The sequence below is a fragment of the Pteropus medius genome, unplaced genomic scaffold (genome assembly GCF_902729225.1).
Source record: "Pteropus medius unplaced genomic scaffold, Ma_sr-lr_union100, whole genome shotgun sequence".
Classification (NCBI taxonomy): Eukaryota; Metazoa; Chordata; class Mammalia; order Chiroptera; family Pteropodidae; genus Pteropus; species Pteropus medius.
This window is the reverse complement of record NW_024356248.1, coordinates 619,485-643,074: the sequence shown is the minus strand read 5'-3', so window position 1 is coordinate 643,074 and position 23,590 is coordinate 619,485. Positions and strand designations below refer to the sequence as shown.

At 53.9% G+C, this 23,590-nt stretch overlaps 3 protein-coding genes across 15 annotated transcripts; 2 read left to right on the top strand and 1 right to left on the bottom strand.

The window, feature by feature from the left end:
* The first annotated feature begins 1,000 nt into the window (after window positions 1-1,000).
* Window positions 1,001-17,922, top strand: FERMT3 (FERM domain containing kindlin 3). The gene is made up of 15 exons (XM_039860049.1): window positions 1,001-1,715; window positions 2,267-2,439; window positions 5,228-5,461; window positions 5,652-5,771; window positions 5,873-6,041; window positions 6,245-6,347; window positions 15,007-15,114; window positions 15,276-15,410; window positions 15,492-15,541; window positions 15,627-15,751; window positions 15,946-16,052; window positions 16,173-16,406; window positions 16,743-16,867; window positions 17,332-17,473; window positions 17,588-17,922. Exons 2-15 carry the CDS (start codon window positions 2,280-2,282, stop codon window positions 17,765-17,767), a joined length of 1,992 nt encoding a protein of 663 aa, XP_039715983.1. The 5' UTR covers window positions 1,001-1,715; window positions 2,267-2,279; the 3' UTR covers window positions 17,768-17,922.
* Window positions 17,923-18,087: 165 nt separating this feature from the next.
* TRPT1 (tRNA phosphotransferase 1) lies at window positions 18,088-20,537 on the bottom strand. Of its 12 annotated transcripts, none has more exons than XR_005652248.1 (8): window positions 20,330-20,459; window positions 20,063-20,208; window positions 19,770-19,851; window positions 19,049-19,218; window positions 18,785-18,959; window positions 18,539-18,669; window positions 18,354-18,464; window positions 18,088-18,223 (listed from the first exon to the last, which is right to left on the bottom strand). XR_005652248.1 is itself a non-coding variant. In XM_039860089.1 (8 exons), exons 2-8 carry the CDS (start codon window positions 20,135-20,137, stop codon window positions 18,132-18,134), a joined length of 831 nt encoding a protein of 276 aa, XP_039716023.1. In that variant the 5' UTR covers window positions 20,138-20,146; window positions 20,413-20,537; the 3' UTR covers window positions 18,088-18,131. The 12 variants fall into 12 exon arrangements, 11 of the variants coding, with proteins under 11 accessions (XP_039716023.1, XP_039716021.1, XP_039716019.1 ...); XM_039860089.1 differs by having other exon boundaries at window positions 18,539-18,664; window positions 20,063-20,146; window positions 20,413-20,537; XM_039860087.1 differs by having other exon boundaries at window positions 18,539-18,664; window positions 20,413-20,532.
* NUDT22 (nudix hydrolase 22) lies at window positions 20,517-23,109 on the top strand. 2 transcript variants are annotated; one of them, XM_039860080.1, is made up of 6 exons: window positions 20,517-20,657; window positions 20,920-21,417; window positions 21,749-21,847; window positions 22,320-22,417; window positions 22,542-22,635; window positions 22,946-23,109. In XM_039860080.1, exons 2-6 carry the CDS (start codon window positions 20,938-20,940, stop codon window positions 23,045-23,047), a joined length of 873 nt encoding a protein of 290 aa, XP_039716014.1. In that variant the 5' UTR covers window positions 20,517-20,657; window positions 20,920-20,937; the 3' UTR covers window positions 23,048-23,109. The 2 variants fall into 2 exon arrangements, with proteins under 2 accessions (XP_039716014.1, XP_039716015.1); XM_039860081.1 differs by having other exon boundaries at window positions 20,621-20,719.
* The last annotated feature ends 481 nt before the right edge of the window (window positions 23,110-23,590 follow it).

The following is a 23,590-nucleotide window of genomic DNA, read 5'->3' as shown; positions in this document are numbered from 1 at the left end:
CATTGCGACGTCCTTGAGTAATTTTTTTGCCAAAAGACTAAAGTGGCTGCCTTGTAGGGGTGGCAGCCTGGGGTGGGAGAGGTGTGTGTGTGAATTGGCTTGACTGCAGACCAGGGCCTCTTTTTTTCTAATGGGCAGGGAGGGCAGTGAGCTTGGTTTGGTCACCCGGCTTTGCCGAGGTGGTCGCTAGGTGGCGCTGCCACTCAGTGCCTGAAAGGGAACCTGGCCGCTCTACCAAGGGACCAGGTTCAGATAAACCTTCGGGTGATTCCCATACAGTCAGTTCTCCACACTCTAATCTCAAAACCAGAAACCAGCTAGACCCAGAGAACACGGTTCCCCCCAAGAACCCAAACTATTTCCATTGCAAGAAGTGCATTGGGCCTTTTTGGGAGAGAAATCTGGCAACTACTATGTTTTAGTTTTTAGAGAAAGCACTGCGTTCAGCTGGCCTTAATGTGGTAGATTTTAACTACACTTTTCCATGGTCACAACAAACTTTCTAAAACTCTCTTCTTGGACTGGGATGGCTTCTGGGACAGGGGCAAAACTTCCTCTTTTGCTCCAAGAGTAGCTTTCTAGGCTAGGAAGCCGCTGAGGCCAGCAGCTAGCTGTACTTCCTGCCGCCTTGACTTTGCATGAACTGGCTTCCCCCTGGGAATCCCCACAGTCCCTCTCCCCCACTTGGGTGGCACAATTCAGAAAGCCTGGCCTCCACAGGGATTCTGCTGTGCTACCCTTCAGGCTCAGTTTCCTCAGCCCCAAACATTCTCTGGAAAGGCCAAGTTCCTGCGGGGAGCCGGGAGTGGACACAAGGCCTGTCTCCCAAAGTGTACATCCACATCCTAGTGCAGGGGTGGGCGGGAAAGGTTGGGCTCTCAGGGACCCTCTGAGGTCATATTTGAGTAGGGACTTGACAGGAATGATCGCACTGGGGGTGGGGGAGAGCATGTTGCAGGTAGGACAGGAAGTGACAGATTTGAAGCCTTACTTGTAGGGGTGGGGCAGGACGGTTGTGAATGATCGAGCCAATTTCTTTTTGTTTAGTTGTTTCCTGGGGCAACGCTAGGTTGACATGTATGGAAATAGAGTCCCAATAAAGGGGACAGGAAGGATTTAAGGAAGTTGTTTCTCCATGGAGCCGTCAAGTATCTACTTTGTAGTGATAAGGGACATTGAGTCTTAAGCTGGCTTGACCTGCCAAATCCTAAATAACCTGGATCCCATCCTTTCGACCCCATGGCTCTCCTTGTCAACCCAGTGATGTTTTATGGCCCAAAGGCACACATCTCATGACACACTGGAGATGGGAGATGGCTTCCTACAAGGGAACCTAGTCCTGAACACAAACTGGTGGCTTCTCTACTTTGAACTGAACTATCCCCCAAATGAGGGGACCCTTTGTGTGGTGTTAGGTCCACCAACCCCACTCCTCCCTTGCTTCCGGTCCTCACTTGTAACCAAGGCGGGGCCACCCTAGAGCCCTGAGCAGCAGGCTGGCAATTTGCTTCCTGCACCCAGAGCCACCAGCCCGCCCTGGGGAGGGGCTGAGCCCGCCCTGCTTAAGATAAGGCGCAAGGGCTGCCCTCTGAAGGAAGCTACAAAAAGGAAGCAGAGGTGAAGGAGGCGCCCAGCGGTTTGCAGGTGTTTAGGCTGAAGCCAGGAGTGACTGACACTCCAAACCCCATCTGCAGCGCCGACCCCTTGCAGGCAAGGTAAGCTGTGCCCCTTCTCTTCCTTGCCCTCCTGCAGCCCCTCTGCCCAGCATGCTCCTCTCTATGGCAGCCTGGTCTTTCCAGTGCCCTAGAGAGGCCTCAGCTGGTCTGAGGTGTTCGGCTCTCAGCTTTAGGCCAGGATTGGAATTATTCTCTGACCTGGGTTCACAGCCATTTCCAGGGTGGGCAGCTGCCAGTGTGGGCTTGGGGTGAGCCGTGGGCTGGGAAAGCAGACAGAGGTTGTGCCCAGCTCTGCCGTCAAGCTGGGTGATCTTGACTGAGCCCCTTCGCGCTTTCACTGGGTCTGTCTTCCCGTCTGTAAGTGGAAGTGGGTTGGACAACGTGGTCCCTGAGGGCCCTTTTGGCTTAACCGTCTGCGATGTTGAGAGGGTCTGAGGTTTGCCTGAGTTGGTGTCTTGCTGCTGCCATGGCCTGCGGGCTTGCTCTGCTCTCCTACCTGTCCAGGGCGCTGTGGGGTCTCTTCTGCTTACACACAGGCAGCCTACCAGCCCCAGCACCCCGATCCACTTCGCTTCCTTCTCCCTCTGTAGAGCCGCTGCAGCCATGGCGGGCATGAAGACGGCTGCCGGGGACTACATCGACTCGTCCTGGGAACTGCGGGTGTTCGTGGGAGAGGAGGATCCTGAGGCTGAGTCAGTCACCCTCCGCGTTACGGGGGAGTCGCACATCGGCGGGGTGCTCCTAAAGATCGTGGAGGAGATCAGTGAGTGCCCCTCGGTCCCGCTGCTGACCTCAGCACCATGGGGCAGCTACGACTGGTGTCCCTTGGCACTTCCGGGCCATCCCTGCTGCGCAGCTCTCGATAACAGTGTCACGGTGACTCAGGCACCAGCTTAATCATCTGGTTCCAAAAAAGATGTTTCCCCAACTTCCCCTCCCTCCCGCTGTCTTCTCTCCCTTCCTCCCACTTGGGCTGGTTCTGCTCGGTCCCCAAGGAGCGGGCCTGGCCACAGTCCTCCATTCATCCACTTGTAGAGGCAGAAGGGGTCTTGCCTGGGCTAAGGAAGAAGTAACATTCCAAGGGTCTGAGGAGAGGTCAGAGGGGCCTCCTGGGAACCTGGGGGCCCTGCTCCCGCACCTCCTCCCAGGGCGGAAGGCCTCCGCAGGCTGGTGACAGGCCCTGCCCCCACAGGAAGTTACAGAGGAGCAGCCTGTGGTATCAGCTATTGAGAGCAGGAGGACAAGTGACATGGGGGCTTCTCATGGCCTTTCCCTGCCGGGGGTGGGGGCTGTCCCTTCCTGGGAGGGCAGTATACTCACTCCGATAGCCATAACCGGAAGGCAGGCCCATGATAGTCCCAGCCAGGAGTCTGGGCGGCCCAAGGGTGGGGGTGGGCGGGTTTCCTCAGACCCAGCAAACCCACCATGTGCCTCCTGGGAGGAAGGTCAGTTGGCTTGTGGACAGGACAGGGCCCCAGGACAGCCTGACCAAAAGGCTGAGGCAGTGAGGGGAGCTTCCAGAAGGCAGGGCGCAATGAGGCCGTGAAAGCAGAAGTGGGGAGCAGAGGGTCCCTCAGGAGACTGGGCCTCAGCCGAGACTCAGGCGGGCCCGGCTGAGCCAGGGCAGAGCGAGCGACGACCTGGTTGTCCCCAGGGCATGGCACATGGCAATATAAGAGGACTAAACAGAGTGTCAGACAGACAGACCCCACTCCTCCACCCCTCGCACAGCTCCCCAAGGCAAGTCATTTCAGCTCCTGTCCCCTGCGATGGGGACATTGTCCCCACCCCTCCTGCTCTCGCTCGTTCCTTAGAGCATCCGATGCCTACGGATGCTCAGCTGAGCTGGGCCACGTGCAGCCCCCGGCCTCCTGGGGCGCAGCCAGGCAAGCGAGACCCATTCTTCAGCGGCCGGCACAGGGCCGAGTACTGATGCAGCAAAGGAGGATCCGGCACGGGGCCTGGAGAGGTCACACCCAGTGTGGGACAGGGACACCTCCCAGGAGAAGCCACTTAAGATTGCTGAGAGGGGGCCGCAGCAGGGAGCAGTGAGGCATGATACTGGGGCAGGGGATTTTCTGAACTGGGGCCTCTAGGCCAGGTGGAGGGATGCCTGGAGTGTGACAAGAAACAAGGCTGGGGAGGCTGTCGTGAGAACTTTGGAGGTAGAGGGACTGTCAGGCCAGGGCAGGTCCCTCGCGGGCCGGAGGCAGGGAGGCATGGCCTCCCGCGGTGTGTCCGCGGTGAGGATGGAGGGTGGGTTTGGAGGTGAGGTCAACATCCATTAAATGTAGTGGCTAAAAGTGAAAGGGACGACGCCCAGGTCTGACAGGGGAATCTTCGTCACCAGTCCCCAGACGTGGCACGGAGTTGCCGGTGAGGAGGGCGGGCGCCTCCGTCCATGTCAGGCAGATGGAGGTTAAGATGCGGGCCTTGCAGCTCGGACGAGGAGTCATGGCACTTCTAGCCCCAGAATCAGGCACACGGCCTGATGAACAAGGCTCCTGGAGGGAGCAAAGCCGGCGGATGTGCCCCTCGGCTGGGGCTCGCTGCAGGAAGATGAAGTCATGGATGAGGCGATGAAGTCAGGAGGAGGCCATGGCCAAGGAGGGAGGGGAGGGACAGGACAGGGACAGGCCAGGAGAGGGGCCACAGAGGAGCGGGGAGTGGGTGCCAGAAGGCCGAGAACAGAGTGAGGGCACAGGGGAGTTTCAAACATCCCGGAGAGGGCAGACAGGTCCAGGCCGGGAAGCTGTCTTCGTGAAGCAGCACTAGTGACATTAGGGACGGTGTCGGGAAGCAGGGAATTGGACCCCTCGCATGGAAGGGCTTTGCACACTCACGGGGTCTGTGCTCATCCTTGGTCCTTGTGCTCACCTCGTGTCATTTCGAGCTCCTGGAGGGAGGAGGAGGGGGACACCATGTGTCCTCCATCGCTAGCTGCGTGACGAGTGAAGTATTCACATTTCTGACTGAATGCTCACTCGTGTGTGAACGTGCCTGCATGAGTGTGTCACAGACACAGCACTTACCACAGAGCAGGCACCGTTCAGCGACCATGAATTAGAAAACTAAGGCACAGAGAGGTTAAAGGCTAGGCCAAGTTCACAGAATTAGGAACCACGAAACATTGACCGAGCGCCTGCAGCTGCGTACCAGGCACAACCCCAGGGCCCTGCCGTGGCCTCAGCCCTGAGCTCCCAGAAGTGCCGAGGAGAGGCCAGTGAGCCAGGAATTGTGGGAGGATATAGAAAGGCTGCAGTCCATGCGGTGGGGACACTTAAGACTGAGGCATCGGGATTCTGAGTTGAGAGCTCCCTAGGAAGTGATATAGCAACTGGGCCCAGAAGGACAATCAGGGTTAGCCAGCAAAGAGCCATTCTGCCGTGACCTTGGTCCTAGACCCCGCGCCGACACAGCCTGGTCTTGCTCGTGGCTTGGACAGGGGAAGGGAAGCCACCACAGGCCTCTGAATCCTAGGCTTCTGCTCAGCGTTGGGGGCAGGGCCCTCCGGGGCTGATGTGTACCCCAACCTTCCTGTGGCCCCGCAGAACGCAAGCAGGACTGGTCGGACCATGCCATTTGGTGGGAACAGAAAAGACAGTGGCTGTTGCAGACCCACTGGACGCTGGACAAGTACGGTATCTTGGCCGACGCCCGCCTCTTCTTCGGGCCCCAGCACCGGCCCATCATCCTGCGGCTGCCTAATCGCTGCGCCCTGCGCCTCCGAGCCAGCTTCTCCCAGCCCCTCTTCCAGGCTGTGGCTGTCATCTGCCGCCTCCTCAGTGAGTCCCCAGATGATCCCCGCTCTGCCACCCTGCCAGGGTCCTGAAAAGGGGCTGGTCCCCTCCCTTTACGGGCCTGGCTATTGTCCTTGCTGCTCTGTTCCCCATCCTGCCTGCAGGGCCGTGACTGTGGGTGGGGCAGGAGGTCACGGGGCAGGACCTGGCCCTGCTGAGGCCCAGCTCCCCTCAGGTATCCGGCACCCCGAGGAGCTGTCTCTGCTCCGGGCTCCTGAGAAGAAGGAGAAGAAGAAGAAGGAGAAGGAGCCAGAGGGGGAGGTGTATGACTTGACCAAGGTCGTCCTGGCTGGGGGTGAGCACAGGCTGGGCAGGCTGGGGGGCGGGGCACAGGGGCCAGGCCCACAAAGCCCAGGGCTGGAGGCCAGGCCCGGCTGACCCCGACCTACGCTCCAGGCATGGCACCTGCGTTGTTCCGGGGGATGCCAGCCCACTTCTCAGATAGCGCCCAGACTGAGGCCTGCTACCACATGCTGAGCCGGCCGCAGCCACCTCCGGACCCCCTGCTGCTCCAGCGCCTGCCCCGGCCCAGCTCCCTGTTGGACAAGACCCAGCTCCACAGCAGGTGCACCACTGGTGGGGTCTGCACCCCGGGCCCCGCTCCTGGGGCTCACACCCTCCCATGTCCTGCCCGCCCCAAATCCACGCCTCCCGTTTCCCTGTATGTGTGCACTTGACCCCAGGCCCCCTGCCCAGCCCCCTTGCCCAGTCCCCGGCCCTGCCCCGGCCCCAGCCCCAGCCCTGACCATGGCCTGTGCTGTGGCCTAGGTGGCTGGACTCGTCCAGGTGCCTCATGCAGCAGGGCATCAAGGCCGGCGACACACTCTGGCTGCGCTTCAAGTACTACAGCTTCTTCGACCTGGATCCCAAGGTGGGCCGGGCTGCGGAGAGGCAGGGTCTGGGTCAAGCGGACATGGGGACCGAGGGTGGGGTTCTGGACTCCACGTTAGAGACTTTTAGGGGTCTGTCCATTTGTCCATCGACATCCGTTCATTAACTCCGCCACACAGTGCTGGGCCTGGACTCATGCCAGGGGCGTGAGGGAGATAATGACCAGATCAGTGTAGACAGTGGCGAGTGCCCCTGGGAAGACTGCTCAGGTGGGCGATGCCCAGCACCTGGGCTCAGGGAAGGCTTCCTGGAGCAGGCGGCGCTGACAACCACGCATCCCTCTGAGAAACCACCAGAACCCCACAGGCACGCCCTGTGCCCCACTTCTCTGCTCCCCTTCGCTGCAAAACTTCGACGGCAGTCACTGTCTACAGAACCCTTGGGGTCTAGTGTCCTTTCTCCGCGGAGTCCTGCCTCCTGCTTCCCAGAGTTCCCTGGGTTCTCCTTGACACCTCTCTCCCCTCAGCCAAATCGACCTGCTGTCTTCCATGCCATCCTCATGAGGAAGCACAGCTGCTGAGGTGACCACGCCCTCCGTGCTGTCTGTCCCCTGCTCACTTCCCACCCACTTCTTACTCAGCCCCTTGTGACCCCTCGGCTCGGTGTCTCCCGCTGCCCTGCAGGCTCCTGGGCTCTCGCTCCTGTCTGCCAGCCTCTGGGCATTGGCGCGCCCCAAGCCTCCATCCCAGCCTCCTCCTCTCCACCCCTTCCCCCAGGATTTAATCCACGAGACTTCCTCCAGTCTCGTGGATTTAAACATCATCTGCGTACCTTATACCTCCCAAGTTTATAATCTCCAGCCCAGACATCTCTCCCCTGAGCTCTAGACTTGTGTGTTCAACTGTCTGTCTCGGCTCGGGTTCCTAAGAGGCCCCTCAGGCTCCTGCCAGCACCGGGACTCTGGGTTCCCAGGCTGCCCAGCGCCAGCCCCCACCACCCGCCACTCACGGGTTCATTGCAAAGCCCCAGACTTACACAGCAGTCTGGATCCTTCGCTCTCCCACCCACCCCATCCCTCATCGTTTCCTACCGATCCTCCCCTGAACTAAAATCCAAAACCACCCACTCTCTCTGTCTGTTCATCTGTCCAGCCATCAGTTTCTCTCACGTGGGTTACTGCAGCCCTTCCCAGTGGACTTTTCTCCTCTCTGGGATCCCCGCTCCCACCCCGTGGATCTGCAATGAACATTTGCAAACACATGTTAGGTCATGTCACTACTGCTTAAAAGGCTTCTGTGGCTGCCTATGGCCCCAGCTGCTGTTTGGAGGCCCGGGCCTCATCAGGCGGTGGGCACCTCCCTGCGTCCCACCCATTCCCGTCCACCTGGACCCTCCTCCTTTCCACTTCTTCTGCATCCTCTCCTAGGAAGCGTCTTGATCTCTTCTCTTGCCTTTCCTTCCTTCTTCTGGATTGAGTAGTTTTCATAATTCCATTTGATCTGCTTTCGATTAGCTTATTAGCTATGCCGCTTTCTCTTTTTTTTTTTTCCATCATTGTTTTGGGGGTTATAGCACATATACACTATTACCGTCTGGTAATATACTGCTTCGCGTATAGTCTAAGAGCCTGACGACAGGATACTTCCACTTCCCCTCTTGTTATCACGCACCTCACTTCGCGTGCAAAAGCCCACAATACGTCATCACGCTTCTTGTTGCTCTTATTACGATGATGACAACGCTGTGTTAAGAAATAATTCATATATCATATAATTTGCCCATTTGAAGTATACAACTCGCCGTTTTTTAGTATATTCACAGAGTCGTGCAACCATTACCACAACCAATTTTAGAACATTTCCATCGCCCCGAAGAGAAATCTCATTCTCATTAGTAGTCACTCCCTATTTATCCCCCAGACCCCTCAGCTCCAGGCAACTACTAATTCCCTTTCTGTTGCTGTAGCCTGTTCTGAATCCTTCGTATGAATGGAATCACACAATATGCGGCTTTTTGTGACTGGCTTATTTCACTTAGCATGTTTTCGAGGTTCATCCGTGTTGTAGAATGGCTCAGGGCTTCATTCCTTTTTATGGCTGAGTAATATTCCATTGTATAGATATGCCACATTTTATTTACGTCAGTTAATAGACATTTGTTTTTTCCCCCACCTATTGGCTGTTATGAATAATACTGCTATGAATATTCATAGCCACATAGCTTCATCTCTCTTGGGTATGTACCTAGGAGAAGAATTGTTGAGTTGTCATTGTTATTTCTACTTTAAGCAGTCAATTATTTCCTATTGAACTGTTTTGAGATCACTGTAGATTCACAGACAGTTATAAGAAGTATAACATACAGAGGTCCCAGTATCCCCTGACCAGTATCCCAACCAGAATATTGACATTCATACAGTCAAGTCACAGAGCAGTTCCATCAGCCAAGTGTCCTGTGAAGACATTTGAAACATGGAAAAAGTCTTCTGTACCTGCCCACACATTCATCATTTCTGTGCCCTTTATTCCTGTGCATAGACCCAGGTTTCCAGCCGATAGCATTTTCTGTCCGCCTGAAGGATTTGCTTTAACATTTCTTGTGCTGATCCACTGGTGATAAATCCTTTCAGCTTTTGTATGTCTGTAATTTTGAAAGATATTTTTACTTGGTGAGGGGTTCTCGGTTGACAGTTTTGTTGTTGTTTTTTTTATGATATCTTAACTTCACAGACTTGTGTCTTGCACTGCTTTCAACAATGGGTCTGCTTGTCATTCTTTGCTCATCTGTATGTGATGTATCTTTTTTTTCTGACTGCTTTTACAGTTTTCTTTTTATCACCAGTTTTAAACAACTTGATTATCGTGTGCCTTGGTTCATTTAAGGTTTTTCGTGCTCGGAGTTCATTGAGTTTCTTTCATCAAACTTAGAACATTTCAGGCCATTATTTTTATTATTATTATTTTTTAATTCCCCACCCCCTCCCCACCCCGCACTCTGTTCCACCTCTGACCTATGGATGTTGCCATCTCCCCCTAAGAACTGGATCTTTGAAGGCGGGGCGTCTCCTCCCACGCACTCCCGGCATGCACCCGGGGCCTGGCACACCGGGGTATGGGCGGTGGCTCTGCTGGGGCTTGAACCCAAGACCTTCTGCATGTAAAGCAGACGTGCTAACCACTACACCATGGAACCACCCCAGGCCATTATTTTTTTCAGATATTTTTTCTACCGTCCCCTTTTATGGTGTTTCAATTACATGACTATTAGACTGCTTAAAATCATCCCACAGATCACTGACACTGGTTTTTTTTAGCCTTATTTTTCTGTGTTTCATTTCAGATGGTTCTATATCTTTAAGTTTACTAATCTTTTCTTCTTCCATGTCCAATCTGCCATTAATTCCATGTCTAAAAGTTAAATTTTCGTCTTTTTAATATTTTCCATCTCTCTTTACTTATGCTTTTCTCTACTTTCTTGAACACATAGGATATATTTATAATAACTTTTAATGCTTTTCTCTACTAATTCTATCATCTGTGATGGATAGAATTAATTGTATTTTTCTGCTTATTTTCATATCTGGTTATTTTTTATTCAATTCCAGACATTACGAATTTTATGTTCTTGGATGCTGATTTTTTTTTTTTTGGTAGTGCTTTAAATATTTGTAAACCTTGTTTGAAGATGAAGTTAAGATACTTGGAAACAGTTTGATCTTTCTAAGCCTTGAACATTAATTAGGCAGGACAAGAACTTCCTTTACTCTAGGGCTAACTTACCTCCTTACTAAGGGAATAGCCTTCTGCGTACCGTATCTGATGTGTCATATACATGAGGTTTCTCTAACCTGGCTGTTGGGGGTGTGATCTGTTCCCACCCTAGGCGAGGTCTAACAAATGTCTTCCCTGCTCCTTTCTAGAGTTTTCTCTCTGTGCTGCTGTCTCCTCTCCAGTACTGTCCTGTGAACTTGGACTCCCCAAATTCTCAACTACATCTCCTCAATCCCAGGGGATATGCTGAGCTCTGTTTGGGGACTTCCTCGCTGAGCTACAGGCTGGAAACTCTCTTTCCAGGCAGTTGGCTGGGGCAATCTTAGGAGTCACCATGTTTCCCTTCTCTGTTCTGTGTGGTCTGTTGTCCAATATCTAAAAGCCATTTGCTCTTTGTTGTTCTTTCTGTCTCTTAAATTTTATTTTTTGTCAAAGTAATATACGATGGCTTAAAGAGTTAAATAATCCCAGTAGGTCTGGAACAACAACAAAAGTAGTTCCCTGCCACACTTCTCCTTAACCCAGATCTCCAATCCCTAGAGATTGTAGATTTTAACTGCAGCTTTTCTTTCTAGTGATTATGTCTATGGCATGTTTATATATTTCTATTCCTTGTTTTTTTCATTTCACACATTATCTACTGACTTTTTATGAAAGATGCAGATTTAGCTGTCTTACACCCTCCCCTCTTCCCCTACAATACACACATTTCTTTGCACCTTTCCAGTTGAGCTGTGCTATAGTTTTTGGTGAAAACAACATGATCATGGCTGTAAATAGTAACACATATAAACAGAGTTCTTAGCTAAGCCACAGAGTAATGATATTTCCTTTCTTGGTCAAGTTTTTCTTATAGTTCATAATTGCTATATTTTTATTAACTTATTTTTCTATTAATTGTCTGTGCATAGTTAGAAGAGAGACCCCAAAAGGCCATCTGGACATTCTCGATGTGGCTGTGGCTTGACAATGGGGGTCTTCGCAGTGATGAGTTGGGCTATTCCGTAGCCAAGTCCTCTCAACATAGCAACCCCAGCCACACTGCTGATTCCCTCTCTCTCGGGACTGTGGAATGGCAGGACTCTACCTAGTGTGTGACTGTTGTCTTTGGACTTCCCTTCACTATTTCCTGGGAATTCCTATATGGGACTTGTTGGTTTCTGGATCCCTTGTATTCGTCTTTCATGTTGAACTCTCTTATTTCTATGGAGCATATATTTCAGTAACTTCCCCTAAAAGGATATGTGAGGCTTCCACAGTTTGAAATCCTGCATGACGGAAAAGGTCACAGTTCTGAGTCACATCATAGTTTGGCTAGGTATAGAATTCTAAGTTTGAAACATTTTCCTGCCAAATTTTGAAGCCCACTTTCCCATTGTCTCCTAGTTTCCAGTTTCCAATGTTGCTGTTGAGAAGTCTGATGCCGTTTTTATTTTTAGTCCTTCCATCTGTGACACAGTTTTTTTTTTCTTGGAGATAAGAGGGAGGTACCAGAAACTTTTAAAATCTCTTTATCTCTTAGTGTTCTAAATCTCTCGATAGTATGAATATTTTTTCATTAATTGGCCTGTACACTTGCTGAGCCCTTTCAAATTAGAAACCCGGGTCCTTCAGTTCTGGAAAAATGCACTTAATAATTTCTTTAATAATTTTCTCCCCTCCATTTTTCTGTTCCTATTTTCTAGAACTTAGTAGATATTAGACCTCCTGGATTGATTCTTCAAGGAAACAAATTAGTCATTCATCTTTTCTCTCTTGTTTTTTAAGCTCATTGTCTTTTTGTTCTACTTTCTGGAGAGTTCCTTGATTTATCTTCTAACCGAACTATTCAATTTTGAATTTCTGCAGCTGTACTTTTAAGTTCTAAGAGCTCTTCTTTTCTGAGTGTTCCTTTTTAAAGCTTATAGCACTTTTACCAGCCCCCAGAAGCCCCACCCGACCCCCACCCCTTTAGGGACTATCTCCCACAAGGACAACAACTGATGTTAATTCTAACACCACAGACAAATTTGCCTGTGTTCGAAATCTACATAAATGAAATCGCGCGGTCTATACTCTTTTGTGTCTGGCTTCTTTCAATCAGCATTATGCTTATATGATGTGGTTTATTCTTTCTCATTGGTGTATAACATTCTGTCCTGTCAATATACCACAATTAATTTCCATTCTACTGTTGATAGCATTGTGTAATTTCTGGATTGGGGCTATTACGAACAGAGATGCTATGAACATTTCAGTATATGTCTTTTTGTGAACATAGGTACACATTTCTGCGGAGTTTATACCCAGAGGCTGAATTGCTGGGTTCCAGGGCAGACATTGGATGACTGTTAAATAGTTTTCCTAAATGGTTGTACCAGCCGACACTCTCATCAGCAGTGTATGAGACTTTCAGCTGTTTCACAGCTTCATTAGTACTTGGTATGTCCCACCTCTGTAGGTATGTCCTACCGCCATTCTTGTAGGTGTGTAAAAGTATCTCGTATGGTTTTTTGTTTATATGTTTTTTAAAACAGCTTTAATGAGATATAATTTACATACCATAAAAATCCCCCGTTGTAAGCATTCAGTTTATTTTTACTAAATGTCTACAGTTGTGTAACCATCACCAAAGTCCAGTTTTAGCACATTTCCATCACCCTAGAAAGTTCCCCAGGGCCCATTTGCCGTTGTCATCCCTCCGCCCACACCCACCCCCAGACAGCCACTGATGTGCTTTATATGTGGCTTTAATTTACATTTCCCTGATGACTAATCAGGTTGAGCCCTTTTTCATAGGGCTATTAGCCATTTGGATATCCTCTTTTGTCAAGTTTCTGTTCCAGTTTTTTTGCCAACTTTTATATTTACTTCCTTGTCTTTTTCATACCACTTTGGAAGAGTTCTTTATAACTTTGGTATATGAGTACTTTGTCACATAAATACATCGTGAACATAGTTTCCTACTCCGTGCTTTACTTTTTCATTCTCTTAGTGGTTGATTTTGATAAACAGAAGTTCCTAATTTTAATATAATCTGATTTATATTTTTTCTTATAGGATTAATATCTTTTCTGTCCTGTTTAAGAAATCTTTTTTTATTCCAAGATTACGAAGACACAGTCCTGTTTTTCTCTAAAGCCCTTATTGTTTTAAGTTCTGCCATCCATCTGGAATTGATATTTGTATGTAGTGTGAGGTAAGGGTACAAAAAATTTTTTTTGACACATGGGTATCTAATTGACCCAGTGTCATTTACTAAAAAGAGAATCCTTTCCCCAGTGACTGCAGGATCTCCTTTGTCCTCAGTCAGGTGTGGGTCTCTCTCTGACTCTCTTTGGTTCCATTGGTCAATTCATTTCCTCTTGCCCACGCCACACGGTCTTAATTGCTATATGTTCCTATAATTGCTATAGCATTCTGTTGTTTTATGAGTGCGGTATTTTGCCTCCAAGCTCTTTTTTTGCCCCAGTTTGTCTTGATCTCTGTAGTTCATGCTGGCAGCTTTCCTTAAATGTGAGTGATCCTTGCCTGGCCTTTCATATTTACAAGTAAGGCTCTAAGAAGCCAATCGGAAACTCTGAGTAGATGAATAGGGCTCGCCATTCTGTGGGCTTCTTGGGGGTGCTAGGGCAAGGACATCACTCTTTGGAGGGAGGGTTCTCTTTTAGCTATTGGTTTCTTAGCAGTGAAATTTCTGATCTCCTGACCGAGCATAGAAGGCTCACCGCCAAAGTCTTGGGTGGCAAGTGGAGAAGGGCTGGGGGGTTTCACTTCTCAGATTGCCAACCTTCTCTTCATGCGTCTGTTCTCAGGAACTTGCACCCCCTCCACGCATATCCAGCTATGCCTGGAGTACCAAATGCAGGGGTACCTCCAGCTCAGCATTTCAGAGTAAATTTCTGGCTTCTTCCAGGTACCAGCTGGCTGTCATTTGGTTGTAGGGAGTGGGGAGGGACCTGCTCCTCTTATAGAATTTCTACAGTCCTCATCTCTGCCCATCCTCACCTCTCAGCCACGGGGTCCCAGACCGGAACCTCTCCAGGGTCTGCCACGTGAACGGGATGCCTTTGTCCAGATCTTTGTCCATTTTGCAGTTTGCTTTCTGCCTATTTTCAGAACTCATCAGTGCCTTTATCATAGAACAAGAGAGGGGGAATGTTGTGGGAGCCCAGCTGTCTTCCCCTGAAACTCAGTTCCTATTCACATTTTTGCTTCCCATCGTCCCAGATTTTGCTGGCATTTCTTACTTGCTCTAGTCCCCTCTCCCTTTCTTGTCCTTTTGAGTTTACCTTTTTTATGCTTTTGCTATCAATTTTGGTGGGTTTTAGAGGGTGTGGGCTTGGTCTTCTGTGGGTAACTGGAATCCCTCTTTGAGCTTTGCACACTCTGTTCCTTCTCTCTGGAATGTTCTTCCTATCTCTCTTCTCTTTAGTGGCCCATTGTCATCCTTGGGTCTCAGCACAACATGTCACCTCCTTAGGGAAGCCCTCCCTGAATACTTTCTCATGTAGAGTAGCCCCCTGCAACCCAGTTCCATTCTCTGTCATGGCCATCAAGCTTGTGGTGTCCTTGCCGGAGGGCATGAGCGAGCCACACCTCGCAGCTATTTCTCTTACGGCTTTTACTGCCACTCTTGAATCACTAATTTATTGATGGGTTTACTCAGTCCCCATTTTTCCCTCAGCAGCCTGTGGGGTGCACAATAGACATATAGTCAACATCTGTACCAAAAAGTTTAGAGGGGAAAAGGTGCCACTTACCTGGGCAATTGGGACTGGCAGGCTGTAAGCCAGGGATTGGGATCTTCTGCCCATGTGGTACCACTAAATGAGCTTGTTGCAGCATGGATGGCAGGGCTGAAGGCTGAGGCTCGCAGGGGCTGGGTGCATGGAGTGCTCAGGGTACTTGGCACCTGACCAGCCCAGCCTCACCCTCTCACCGCTCCAGACAGACCCGGTTCGACTGACCCAGCTGTATGAGCAGGCTCGGTGGGACCTGCTGCTGGAGGAGATTGACTGCACTGAGGAGGAGATGATGGTGTTTGCAGCCCTGCAGGTGCCAGGCAGGCCTGGGGGCCCAGGTGGCTGGGTGCAGGCCAGTCCCGGGGCTGGAAGGGACTTCTGGAATGGGGCCCCATCTCTGGGGAAGCTCAGCTCAGGGCACGGTGAGGGGAGTGGGCTGCCGCTAAGCCCTCCCTGGCTATGTACCCCACCCAGTACCACATCAACAAGCTGTCCCAGAGTGGGAAGGTGGGTGAACCAACTGGCACAGACCCCGGGCTGGACGACCTGGACACAGCCCTGAGCAACCTGGAGGTGAAGCTGGAGGGATCAGCGCCCACAGACATGCTGGTGAGGAGGGGCTCCGATCAGGGGTGGGGGTCAGGGCCAAGCACAGGGACCAGGACCGGCTCTGACTCCTCTCATCCCTAGGACAGCCTCACCACCATCCCAGAACTCAAGGACAATCTCCGGATCTTCCGGTGAGTTTGGGAATGGAGCTGGCAGCCCTGCTGGAGGGGCCCGGTGTGGAGAGAGAGCATGTCACCACCTCCCGCTCCCCTTCAGGCCCCGGAAGCTGACCTTGAAGGGGTACCGCCAGCACTGGGTGGTGTTCAAGGAGACCACGCTGTCCTACTACAAGAGCCAGGACGAGGCCCCGGGCGACCCCATTCAGCAGCTCAACCTCAAGGGTGAGGGTGGCAGGGGCAGGGATAAGGGCAGGGCTGCGTGCGGCCAGGTGAACGCTGTCACCTGTTTCCTCCTGAGGGCCATGGAAGAGCCCTCTGTCCTGAGGTAGCTGTGCAGGGCTGACATTTGCCTGGGAGCCTCTCAGGCAGGGCTGCCCCTCTGCGGCCTTCTAGCCCACCCCTTCTTCTCCCTCCAGGCTGTGAGGTGGTTCCGGATGTCAACGTCTCAGGCCAGAAATTCTGCATCAAACTCCTGGTGCCCTCCCCTGAGGGCATGAGTGAGATCTACCTGCGGTGCCAGGATGTGAGGGCTGAGCAGGGGCCAGGGCTGGGCTGAGACTGGAGTGGGAACAAAGACAGGGGCAGGGGGCTGAATGAGAGCCTGGCCTGCCCCTCACCACCCTCCCGTGTCCTCTCGCCCCAGGAGCAGCAGTATGCCCGCTGGATGGCCGGCTGCCGACTGGCCTCCAAGGGCCGCACTATGGCGGACAGCAGCTACGCCAGCGAGGTGCAGGCCATCCTGGCCTTCCTAAGCCTGCAAAGGACAGGCGGTGGGGGCTCGGGCAACCACCCCCAGGGCCCTGACGCTGCCTCCGAGGGCCTCAACCCCTATGGCCTTGTTGCCCCCCGCTTCCAGCGAAAGTTCAAGGCCAAACAGGTGCCAGAGGGAGTGGGAGGCGGGAATGACCACGGCATTTGCCTGCCTATCTTTGGGCCCTGGAACTCCACGTGCTCAGTTGTTCCTTATCCCACCATGTCCCTGAGACTGAGTGCGCTGGTCCTTTCTCTCTGCAAGGGGGGTCACAATCCAGCCACCCGTGTGCACCTCAGCGCCTGGCTCAGCTCATTTTGCTGAGTGGTGGTGAGGGGGTGCATTCTGGTGGCCCCACAATGGACACTGGCCCTGCCCCAGGCTCAGCGTCCTGTCTCCCTGATGGGGACAGGCAGGGGGTCTCAGGGACTTCAGTGGCCCCTCACCAGTGTGGTCCCACAGCTTACCCCACGGATCCTGGAGGCCCACCAGAACGTGGCCCAGCTCTCGCTCTCTGAGGCCCAGCTGCGCTTCATCCAGGCCTGGCAGTCCCTGCCAGACTTTGGCATCTCCTATGTCATGGTCAGGTACGAGCCCACCCTAGCCCACTCTGCCCTCGCCTGCTGCCTGGTGAGCAGCGCCCTGAAGCTTCCCTTCCTGTTCTCTGTGGGCAGGCCTGACTGTGGCATCCCATGTGCCCCCACATCCTGCATCCCCACAGCAAACATGAGAGAGAGAGACAGAGACAGAGAGAGACAGGGAGAGAGACAGAGAGAGAGAGAGAGACAGAGAGAGAGAGAGAGACAGAGAGAGAGAGAGAGAGAGACAGACAGAGAGAGAGACAGAGAACAGAGAGAGACAGAGACAGATCAGGATCCTGGTTGCTGTTACCAAATGCTATAATGATTATATCAATTAACCCTCACTATCCAGATGAGGAACTTGAGGCCCAAAGAATCTTGCTCCTGAGCACCGCATCAAGCTGTCTGGGAGGGCTCTGAGGCCATGCAGGGTGGGGCCCTGGCTCACAATCTGTCCCCTTGGGGGCCAGGTTCAAGGGCAGCAGGAAAGATGAGATCCTGGGCATCGCCAACAACCGACTGATCCGCATCGACTTGGCCGTGGGCGACGTGGTCAAGACCTGGCGCTTCAGCAACATGCGCCAGTGGAATGTCAACTGGGATATCCGACAGGTGGGCCCGGAGTGGGGGTGGGGGTAGGGACAGGAGGCTGGGCCAGACCCATTCAGAGCAGGGGCTGCTCCCTTATCTTGCCCCGACCAGCCCCTCTGCCTGCCTGCCCTGTAGGTGGCCATCGAGTTTGATGAACACATCAACGTGGCTTTCAGCTGCGTGTCTGCCAGCTGCCGCATTGTGCACGAGTACATCGGGGGCTACATTTTCCTGTCAACCCGGGAGCGGGCTCGTGGGGAGGAGCTGGATGAGGACCTCTTCCTGCAGCTCACAGGGGGCCACGAGGCCTTCTGAGGACCGTCTTACTGCCCCTGTCCCGCTCACCACCTGCCATGGCCACTCATAAGCCCACACGCACTGGAACTCACTGACCCCACCCTCTCCAGACACGCATCAAGCTGGGCACATTCGCCCACTCACTGGCTTTGTGCAGACCAGGGACCTGGCTGGGCCTGACTCTGCCATCCCCCAGGCCAGGGGAGTGGGCCCTGAGCTCTCTAGTGCCCGCCCTTCCCTTGTCTGAGTGACCGAGACCAACACCCCTGACCTAGCAGCCCAAGCACAGGAAGAAGACCGGCTGTAGCTACAGGATGATTCATGACTTCAAACTGGAGTTTCTTTTTTATCTTTCTACATTTCTTTTTTTAAAATAAATATTTTATTGTCGGATCATTGTTCTTCCTCTGGAGGTGTGCCTGGGCCCACTCTGACACTCTGTCTCTTCATTATCAGACAAGGAGAGGGGTTTCCCTGAGATAGAGACGAGGTGGTTAGAGAAAAGAAGACCTAAGTCAGCTTGGGGTTGGCGGCTGGGGAAGAGTGAAGGGCAGAAGGCAAGGGCTTCAGGCGCAAAGAATGGGGGTGCGGTGGTGGTGCTCACGGGTAGGGCGCAGCTGCAGGGCCTCCTTGAAGTACTTGGGAAGCAGGAAGCCATCAGCGTCCCCTGGAGTCAGGATCACCCCATTGGAAGAGCGGAAGAAGGGGATTCCACCTGCAGACAGAACGGAGATGTGACTCACGCCCTCTCTGAAGGCCTAGGGCGGTCCCTGCTGTGTCCAGACTCACCTGCCAGGGCCAGGGGCCCATTGATGAACACGGCCACTTCGCAATTTGGCCGCATGCCTGCAGAGACAATGAGCTGAGGCTTGGGGTGTCTGGGGTTGCAGTTATTAAACCTGGCAGGCTGGGCTCCTGGGCTCAATGGGGAGAAGAGGGTGCTGCTGCATGGCCTTGGACAAAAGAGGCTAAGACCCTTGGGGGGGACCCTGGGAGGACAGAGTAGGTGGGCGTAGCCGGAGGGGAGGCACTGACCACTGATAACACCAGGGTCCCCAGGCAGTCCCGGAGCCAGGTGGATGTGAGTCCTTCCCCCACGGGACAGGCCCTTGAGGAGGATGGAGGGCCAGTGCTGCCAGAATGTTCCATGGACGAGCATCAGGGGCAGGGCCTGTGGGGTCTCTAGGGGCATCAGCTCCAACTCAGGTACCTAGCATGGGTGAGAGGATGGGCAGCAGTGACATCCCCTCCCAGGCAGGGGTCCCACCTGGCTCCCCGACTTGTCCCGTTAGCCCCCACCTGCAGGGAGTGACCTTGATTGGCCCGGATGAGAGGACCAGTGCTGGGGTCTCCCGGCTGTAGGGCGAAACGCTGCTTCCCATTGCCGTCTACCACGCGCTGCACATCTTCAGCTGAGAAGCTGCGGAACTGGGGCAGCTGCAGGAGGGCGCCCAGGGGCACGAAGCCGTCTGTGGGCAGGGGGGCTGCTCAGGAGCTGAACTTGCTCTGGCCTGGGCCAGAGTTAACAGAAGGAGCCATAGCAACCGGAACTGAACCTTGTGAGTCACAAGGGTTCATCTGTGTGACCTGTAGCAAGTCTCCCCTTTCTGAGCCTCAGTTTCCTCAACTGACATGGAAATAAGATCTGCCTAATGGAGAGTCACAAGGATAAAGTGACCTTTTTTAGCACAGTACTCAGCCCAAAGTAGACACTCAATAAGCCTCATTTGCACTAACTTCCCCACCCCCAGTGCCCGCTCTTGGGATATGTTTATTGGGCCACTGGGCTGGAGGTATCACCAAGTCTGGCCTGGAGAGAGGCTCCTTTCCCAGTTTGCCCCAGACATGATATTGGGCTCTGGGCCTCGGTCTTCCCTGTCCATGGACATGGAGGGATGTGCCCTCTGTGTTGTCCCCACAGGGCCATCGTGGGAGCTATGGGGAAGGGCAGTCAGACAGGCTCACCCTGCTCCTTGCGCTGGAGCCCCTTCTCGCCCCAGCCTCCAAGACCTTCACTTACCGGCCCCCATGGGAAGCCCCAGCTTCAGGGCTCCATGGCGCAGGGCGTAGGACAGAGCCTTGGACAGTTGTACATCTCTGTCCTGCAAGAGACCAGAGGTAGCCCCTTGTCCCCATAATGACCCTGACCTGCTGCAGGGGGAGACCAGAGGGAGAGGAGGCCCTGTGCTCTCTGGGAATCGGATGATCCATCAGCCCCTCCCACTCCACTGGCATTTCCCAGGAAGGCTGGGCTTAGAGTCCTCTCTGCCCTCCCACCAAGGGGGGTGGTGGTGAGGGTGGGGAGGGGTGCACCTTTTCTAGGGATCTGTGAGCCCTTCTATCCCTGGGCCCTGATGCTTCCTGCTTCCTTCTTCCAGAGGAGTTCATGGCCAAAACCTATGTGGGCAGCAGTGACATGTTCAGACTGTTACAGGATCCTCCTGTGTCTCCATCCTACCCTGAAAGTCACAAAGCTTTAAGATGTGAGCTGGGAAGGGGATACTCAGCTCATTAAATTCACTTCCCACCCCAACTCCCTGGTGCAGATAGGTAAACTGAAGCCCAGCAGGCAAGACTTGCCCAAGGTCACGCTGTCAGCGACGGAGCTCAGGGAAGCCGAGCCACCGCGCTCCAGGGTCGCGGACCTGCCCCGCGAGGAGGACCTGAGGAGGCGGGGCCGAAATCCCGAATAACGACGCGGAAGATCAACGCAGGACAAGACAGACTCAGCAGAGAACAGACGGGTAGGTTCTCCGGACGGCTGACCCTGCGGGCTCCTGGGCGGGACCCGCCAATGAGAAGTCCAGGAAGGAGGGGCGGGCACTTCCGCTCCGGTAAAGGGGCGGAGGCTGCGGGCTGAGTGCGGAGAGTGCCAGCTGGAGGCAGCAGCTTCCGGGCCCTGGTGAAGGTACCTGCGCGTCCAGAGTTGGAAGCAGGAGCCCTGGGTTTGGGAGACGTGGGCATTAGAGGGTGATTGGACCCAGGACCTCTAGGTGGTAGGGGTGCCTGGGAGTCCCAGGGATGTCTGGCAGCAGGAGTCTCTGGCTCTTGCTGGATAAGACACTTTACTGCCCAGTGGGGTACGGAAGGACTGGGGTGGGGGTATCTTTAGGAGGTCTGTGGGTGGCTGTGGGTTCCCAGGGTGATAAGTCTGGCTGTGACCTCTCCAGAGCTGCCCTGTCCAGACCATGGACCCTGAGGTGTCCTTGCTGCTGCAGTGCCCCCCGGGTGGGCTGCCAGAGGAGCAGGTACGGGCTGAACTGAGCCCAGCCTACGATCGTCGCCCACTGCCAGAAGGGGACAAGGCCATCGCTGCCATCTGGGAGAGCCGGCTACAGGCCCAGCCTTGGCTTTTTGATGCCTCCAAGTTCCGCCTGCACTCTGTCACCCTGGCACCCACTGGCTCACCAGGGCCACAGCTTCTCCTGCGCCTAGGTCTTACTTCCTACCGAGACTTCCTGGGCACCAACTGGTCCAGCTCTGCTGCCTGGCTGCAACAGCAGGGGGCTACAGACTGGGGTGACAAGCAAGCCTACCTGGCAGACCCGCTGGGGGTGGGCGCCACACTGGTCACTGCGGATGACTTCCTTGTCTTCCTGCGCCGCTCTCGGCAGGTGGCTGAGGCACCTGGGCTGGTGGACGTGCCTGGTGGGCACCCTGAGCCTCAGGTGAGATTCCAGACTGCGCACAAAGACCCAGATGGCTCAGTTTTGTTTTCCTTATCTCTCAAAAGAACTGGCCTGGTACTTCTCTGAAAGTCTCTGCTCAAGGCACCCCCGCAGCCTCCCCAGTGTTCCCTGCTCCAGACCCGTGGGAAACTAGGGAATGGGGCCAAGGAGTTAGCTGGACCTCTGGTTGTCCATCTGGAAAAGGAGGGCCTAAGTTAGGTGATCACCAACACTCTTACACTGTTCCCGCAAAGGCCCTCAGGGCCAGCAAGTATGGGGAAGGAAGGGCAGGAGTAAGTGGGGAGCAGGGGCTGAGCCTGACCTCTCACAGGCCCTGTGCCCTGGTGACAGCCCCCTGCACAGAGACCTCCCTGGAGAGCTGGTGGTGCATGAGCTCTTCTCAAGTGTCCTCCAGGAGATCTGTGATGAGGTGAGTGAGGGGTGGGCCCGAAGGGAGGTGGTAGAACATGCCAGAATTCCTCGGTCCGGTCTGATGGGAGGGTCTGCAGGCATGTGAAATTGAGGAAGGAACTTGGCTTTGCAGCTGGGCACACCTGGAGTGGAATTCTAGCCCTCACATCTGTGTACCTCAGGTTCTTTCTCTTTACAATGGGAATAATTGTAAATGTCTTGCCTACTCACCTTGGGTTTGTTGAAAAGAGGAGTAAATAGGAGTTGATTTATCGACTCGCCTTGGGTGATGCTAGGCAAATTATTCTCTCTCTCGAGTTCTGGTTTTCCCATCTGTAAAATGAACATGCCAAAGAGCTGACATCCTGTGATTCTGAGCACTTGAGCTACAAACTGTAAAATGATGTGCAGGGGTAATGCATGCGCTGTTTTCCATTGAGAGGGGCAAGATGTGGGCAGTGGGCACTGACAGGTGGGACCCCTGGCCCCAGGTGAACCTGCCACTGCTCACCCTGAGCCAGCCGCTGTTATTGGGCATCGCCCGAAATGAGACCAGTGCCGGCCGCGCCAGTGCCGAGTTCTACGTCCAGTGAGTGAGCTCTGGGGAACAGAGTCCTGGGTCCTGTGGTAGGTGGGTATTGAGGGGTGTGGCTGCGGCAGCTGGGGCTCCAGGGGCTGGGCATCCACCAGGCCACGCTTATGTTCTTGTCCAGGTGTAGCCTGACTTCTGAGCAGGTGAGGAAGCACTACATGAGTGGAGGACCTGAGGCCCACGAGTCCACGGGAATCATCTTTGTGGAGGCACAGGTGCGAAGTGGCAAAGTTTTGCTTGAATGAGTAACTGAGTTGGGACTTGCAGAGGCCTGGTGATGTATGCCTTTCTTGGTGGGCTGGGTCAAACAGGGCTCCCAAATCTCTCAGAGCTTTCCTCCAGAGCCACAAGGCCTCATTGGCATGCCCACAGCCCAAGGGAGAGAGGGCCAAGGACCTGTCCAGCTCCCTTAACATGTCTCCCTAGGGACCCTGCAGTGAAGAGGGCTCCGAGGCTCAGAAACTGGGCACAGCTCCTGCAAAAGACCTGAGGGATGGGTGTTTGGATCTCACTGTCTCCCCACAGAGCGTGCGGAGGTTTCAGGAGATGGAAATGTGGGCCGAGCTCTGCCCCTCAGCCAAAGGAGCCATCTTCCTCTACAACAGAGTCCAGGGAAGTCCCACCTGATTCGCCCTAGGGTCCCTAGCCCTATCACATCTCAGAAGACAATAAAGGACTTTATTCTTGGATTTGGTTGGCATCTTGTGTTTCCGTGAGACAGAGAGGGGCCGCTGGGAGACCGGGGTGGGTGAGAGAGACAAGACAAGTGACTTGGAAAAAAAAAGTCCAGCCTCAGTCCCCCTCTGCTAGCTGGGGTGAGACCCGTGCCCCCTTGCCAGGCTCTGGTGAGGGTCCTGGGTGACTATGGGGTGGAAGCTGCTCTGAGAAGTGTCTCGCTGAAAAGCGGAGTAAGAGCCATGTTTGCGGGACAGAGCGACAGCAGCTGGGCCGAATGCTTCACTGAAGGTCAGGCTCCATGCCGCGGGCTTTCCGGGTGGACAATCGCGCCTTTCAGCGCATCCAAGACACTCGGCCTGGGTGGGCGGGCCTGAGGAGTCGAAGGCCGATGGGCTACGGGGGTAGGGCCTCCATCGCACCTTCCGGCTCGGTGGGCGTGGACCGGGCGTCTCAGCCAATGAGAACGTGGGGGGCAGGGCCTGAATCGGCGCA

Excerpts from the sequence above, each read along its gene's own strand:
- TRPT1 (XM_039860089.1), bottom strand. The coding sequence starts at position 20,137 with ATGAACTCCTCTGGAAGAAGGAAGCAGGAAGCATCAGGGCCCAGGGAT. Across the intron at positions 18,960-19,048 it reads ATCAAGGTCACTCCCTGCAG|GTACCTGAGTTGGAGCTGAT; the intron begins GTGGGGGCTAAC and ends CACCCATGCTAG. Across the intron at positions 18,224-18,353 it reads CCTGCAGCTGCGCCCTACCC|GGAAACCCCTCTCCTTGTCT; the intron begins GTGAGCACCACC and ends TCTCTATCTCAG.
- NUDT22 (XM_039860080.1), top strand. The coding sequence starts at position 20,938 with ATGGACCCTGAGGTGTCCTTGCTGCTGCAGTGCCCCCCGGGTGGGCTG. Across the intron at positions 21,848-22,319 it reads TCCAGGAGATCTGTGATGAG|GTGAACCTGCCACTGCTCAC; the intron begins GTGAGTGAGGGG and ends CCCTGGCCCCAG. Across the intron at positions 22,636-22,945 it reads TCATCTTTGTGGAGGCACAG|AGCGTGCGGAGGTTTCAGGA; the intron begins GTGCGAAGTGGC and ends GTCTCCCCACAG.
- FERMT3 (XM_039860049.1), top strand. The coding sequence starts at position 2,280 with ATGGCGGGCATGAAGACGGCTGCCGGGGACTACATCGACTCGTCCTGG. Across the intron at positions 15,752-15,945 it reads TCAGCAGCTCAACCTCAAGG|GCTGTGAGGTGGTTCCGGAT; the intron begins GTGAGGGTGGCA and ends TTCTCCCTCCAG. Across the intron at positions 17,474-17,587 it reads TCAACTGGGATATCCGACAG|GTGGCCATCGAGTTTGATGA; the intron begins GTGGGCCCGGAG and ends CCTGCCCTGTAG.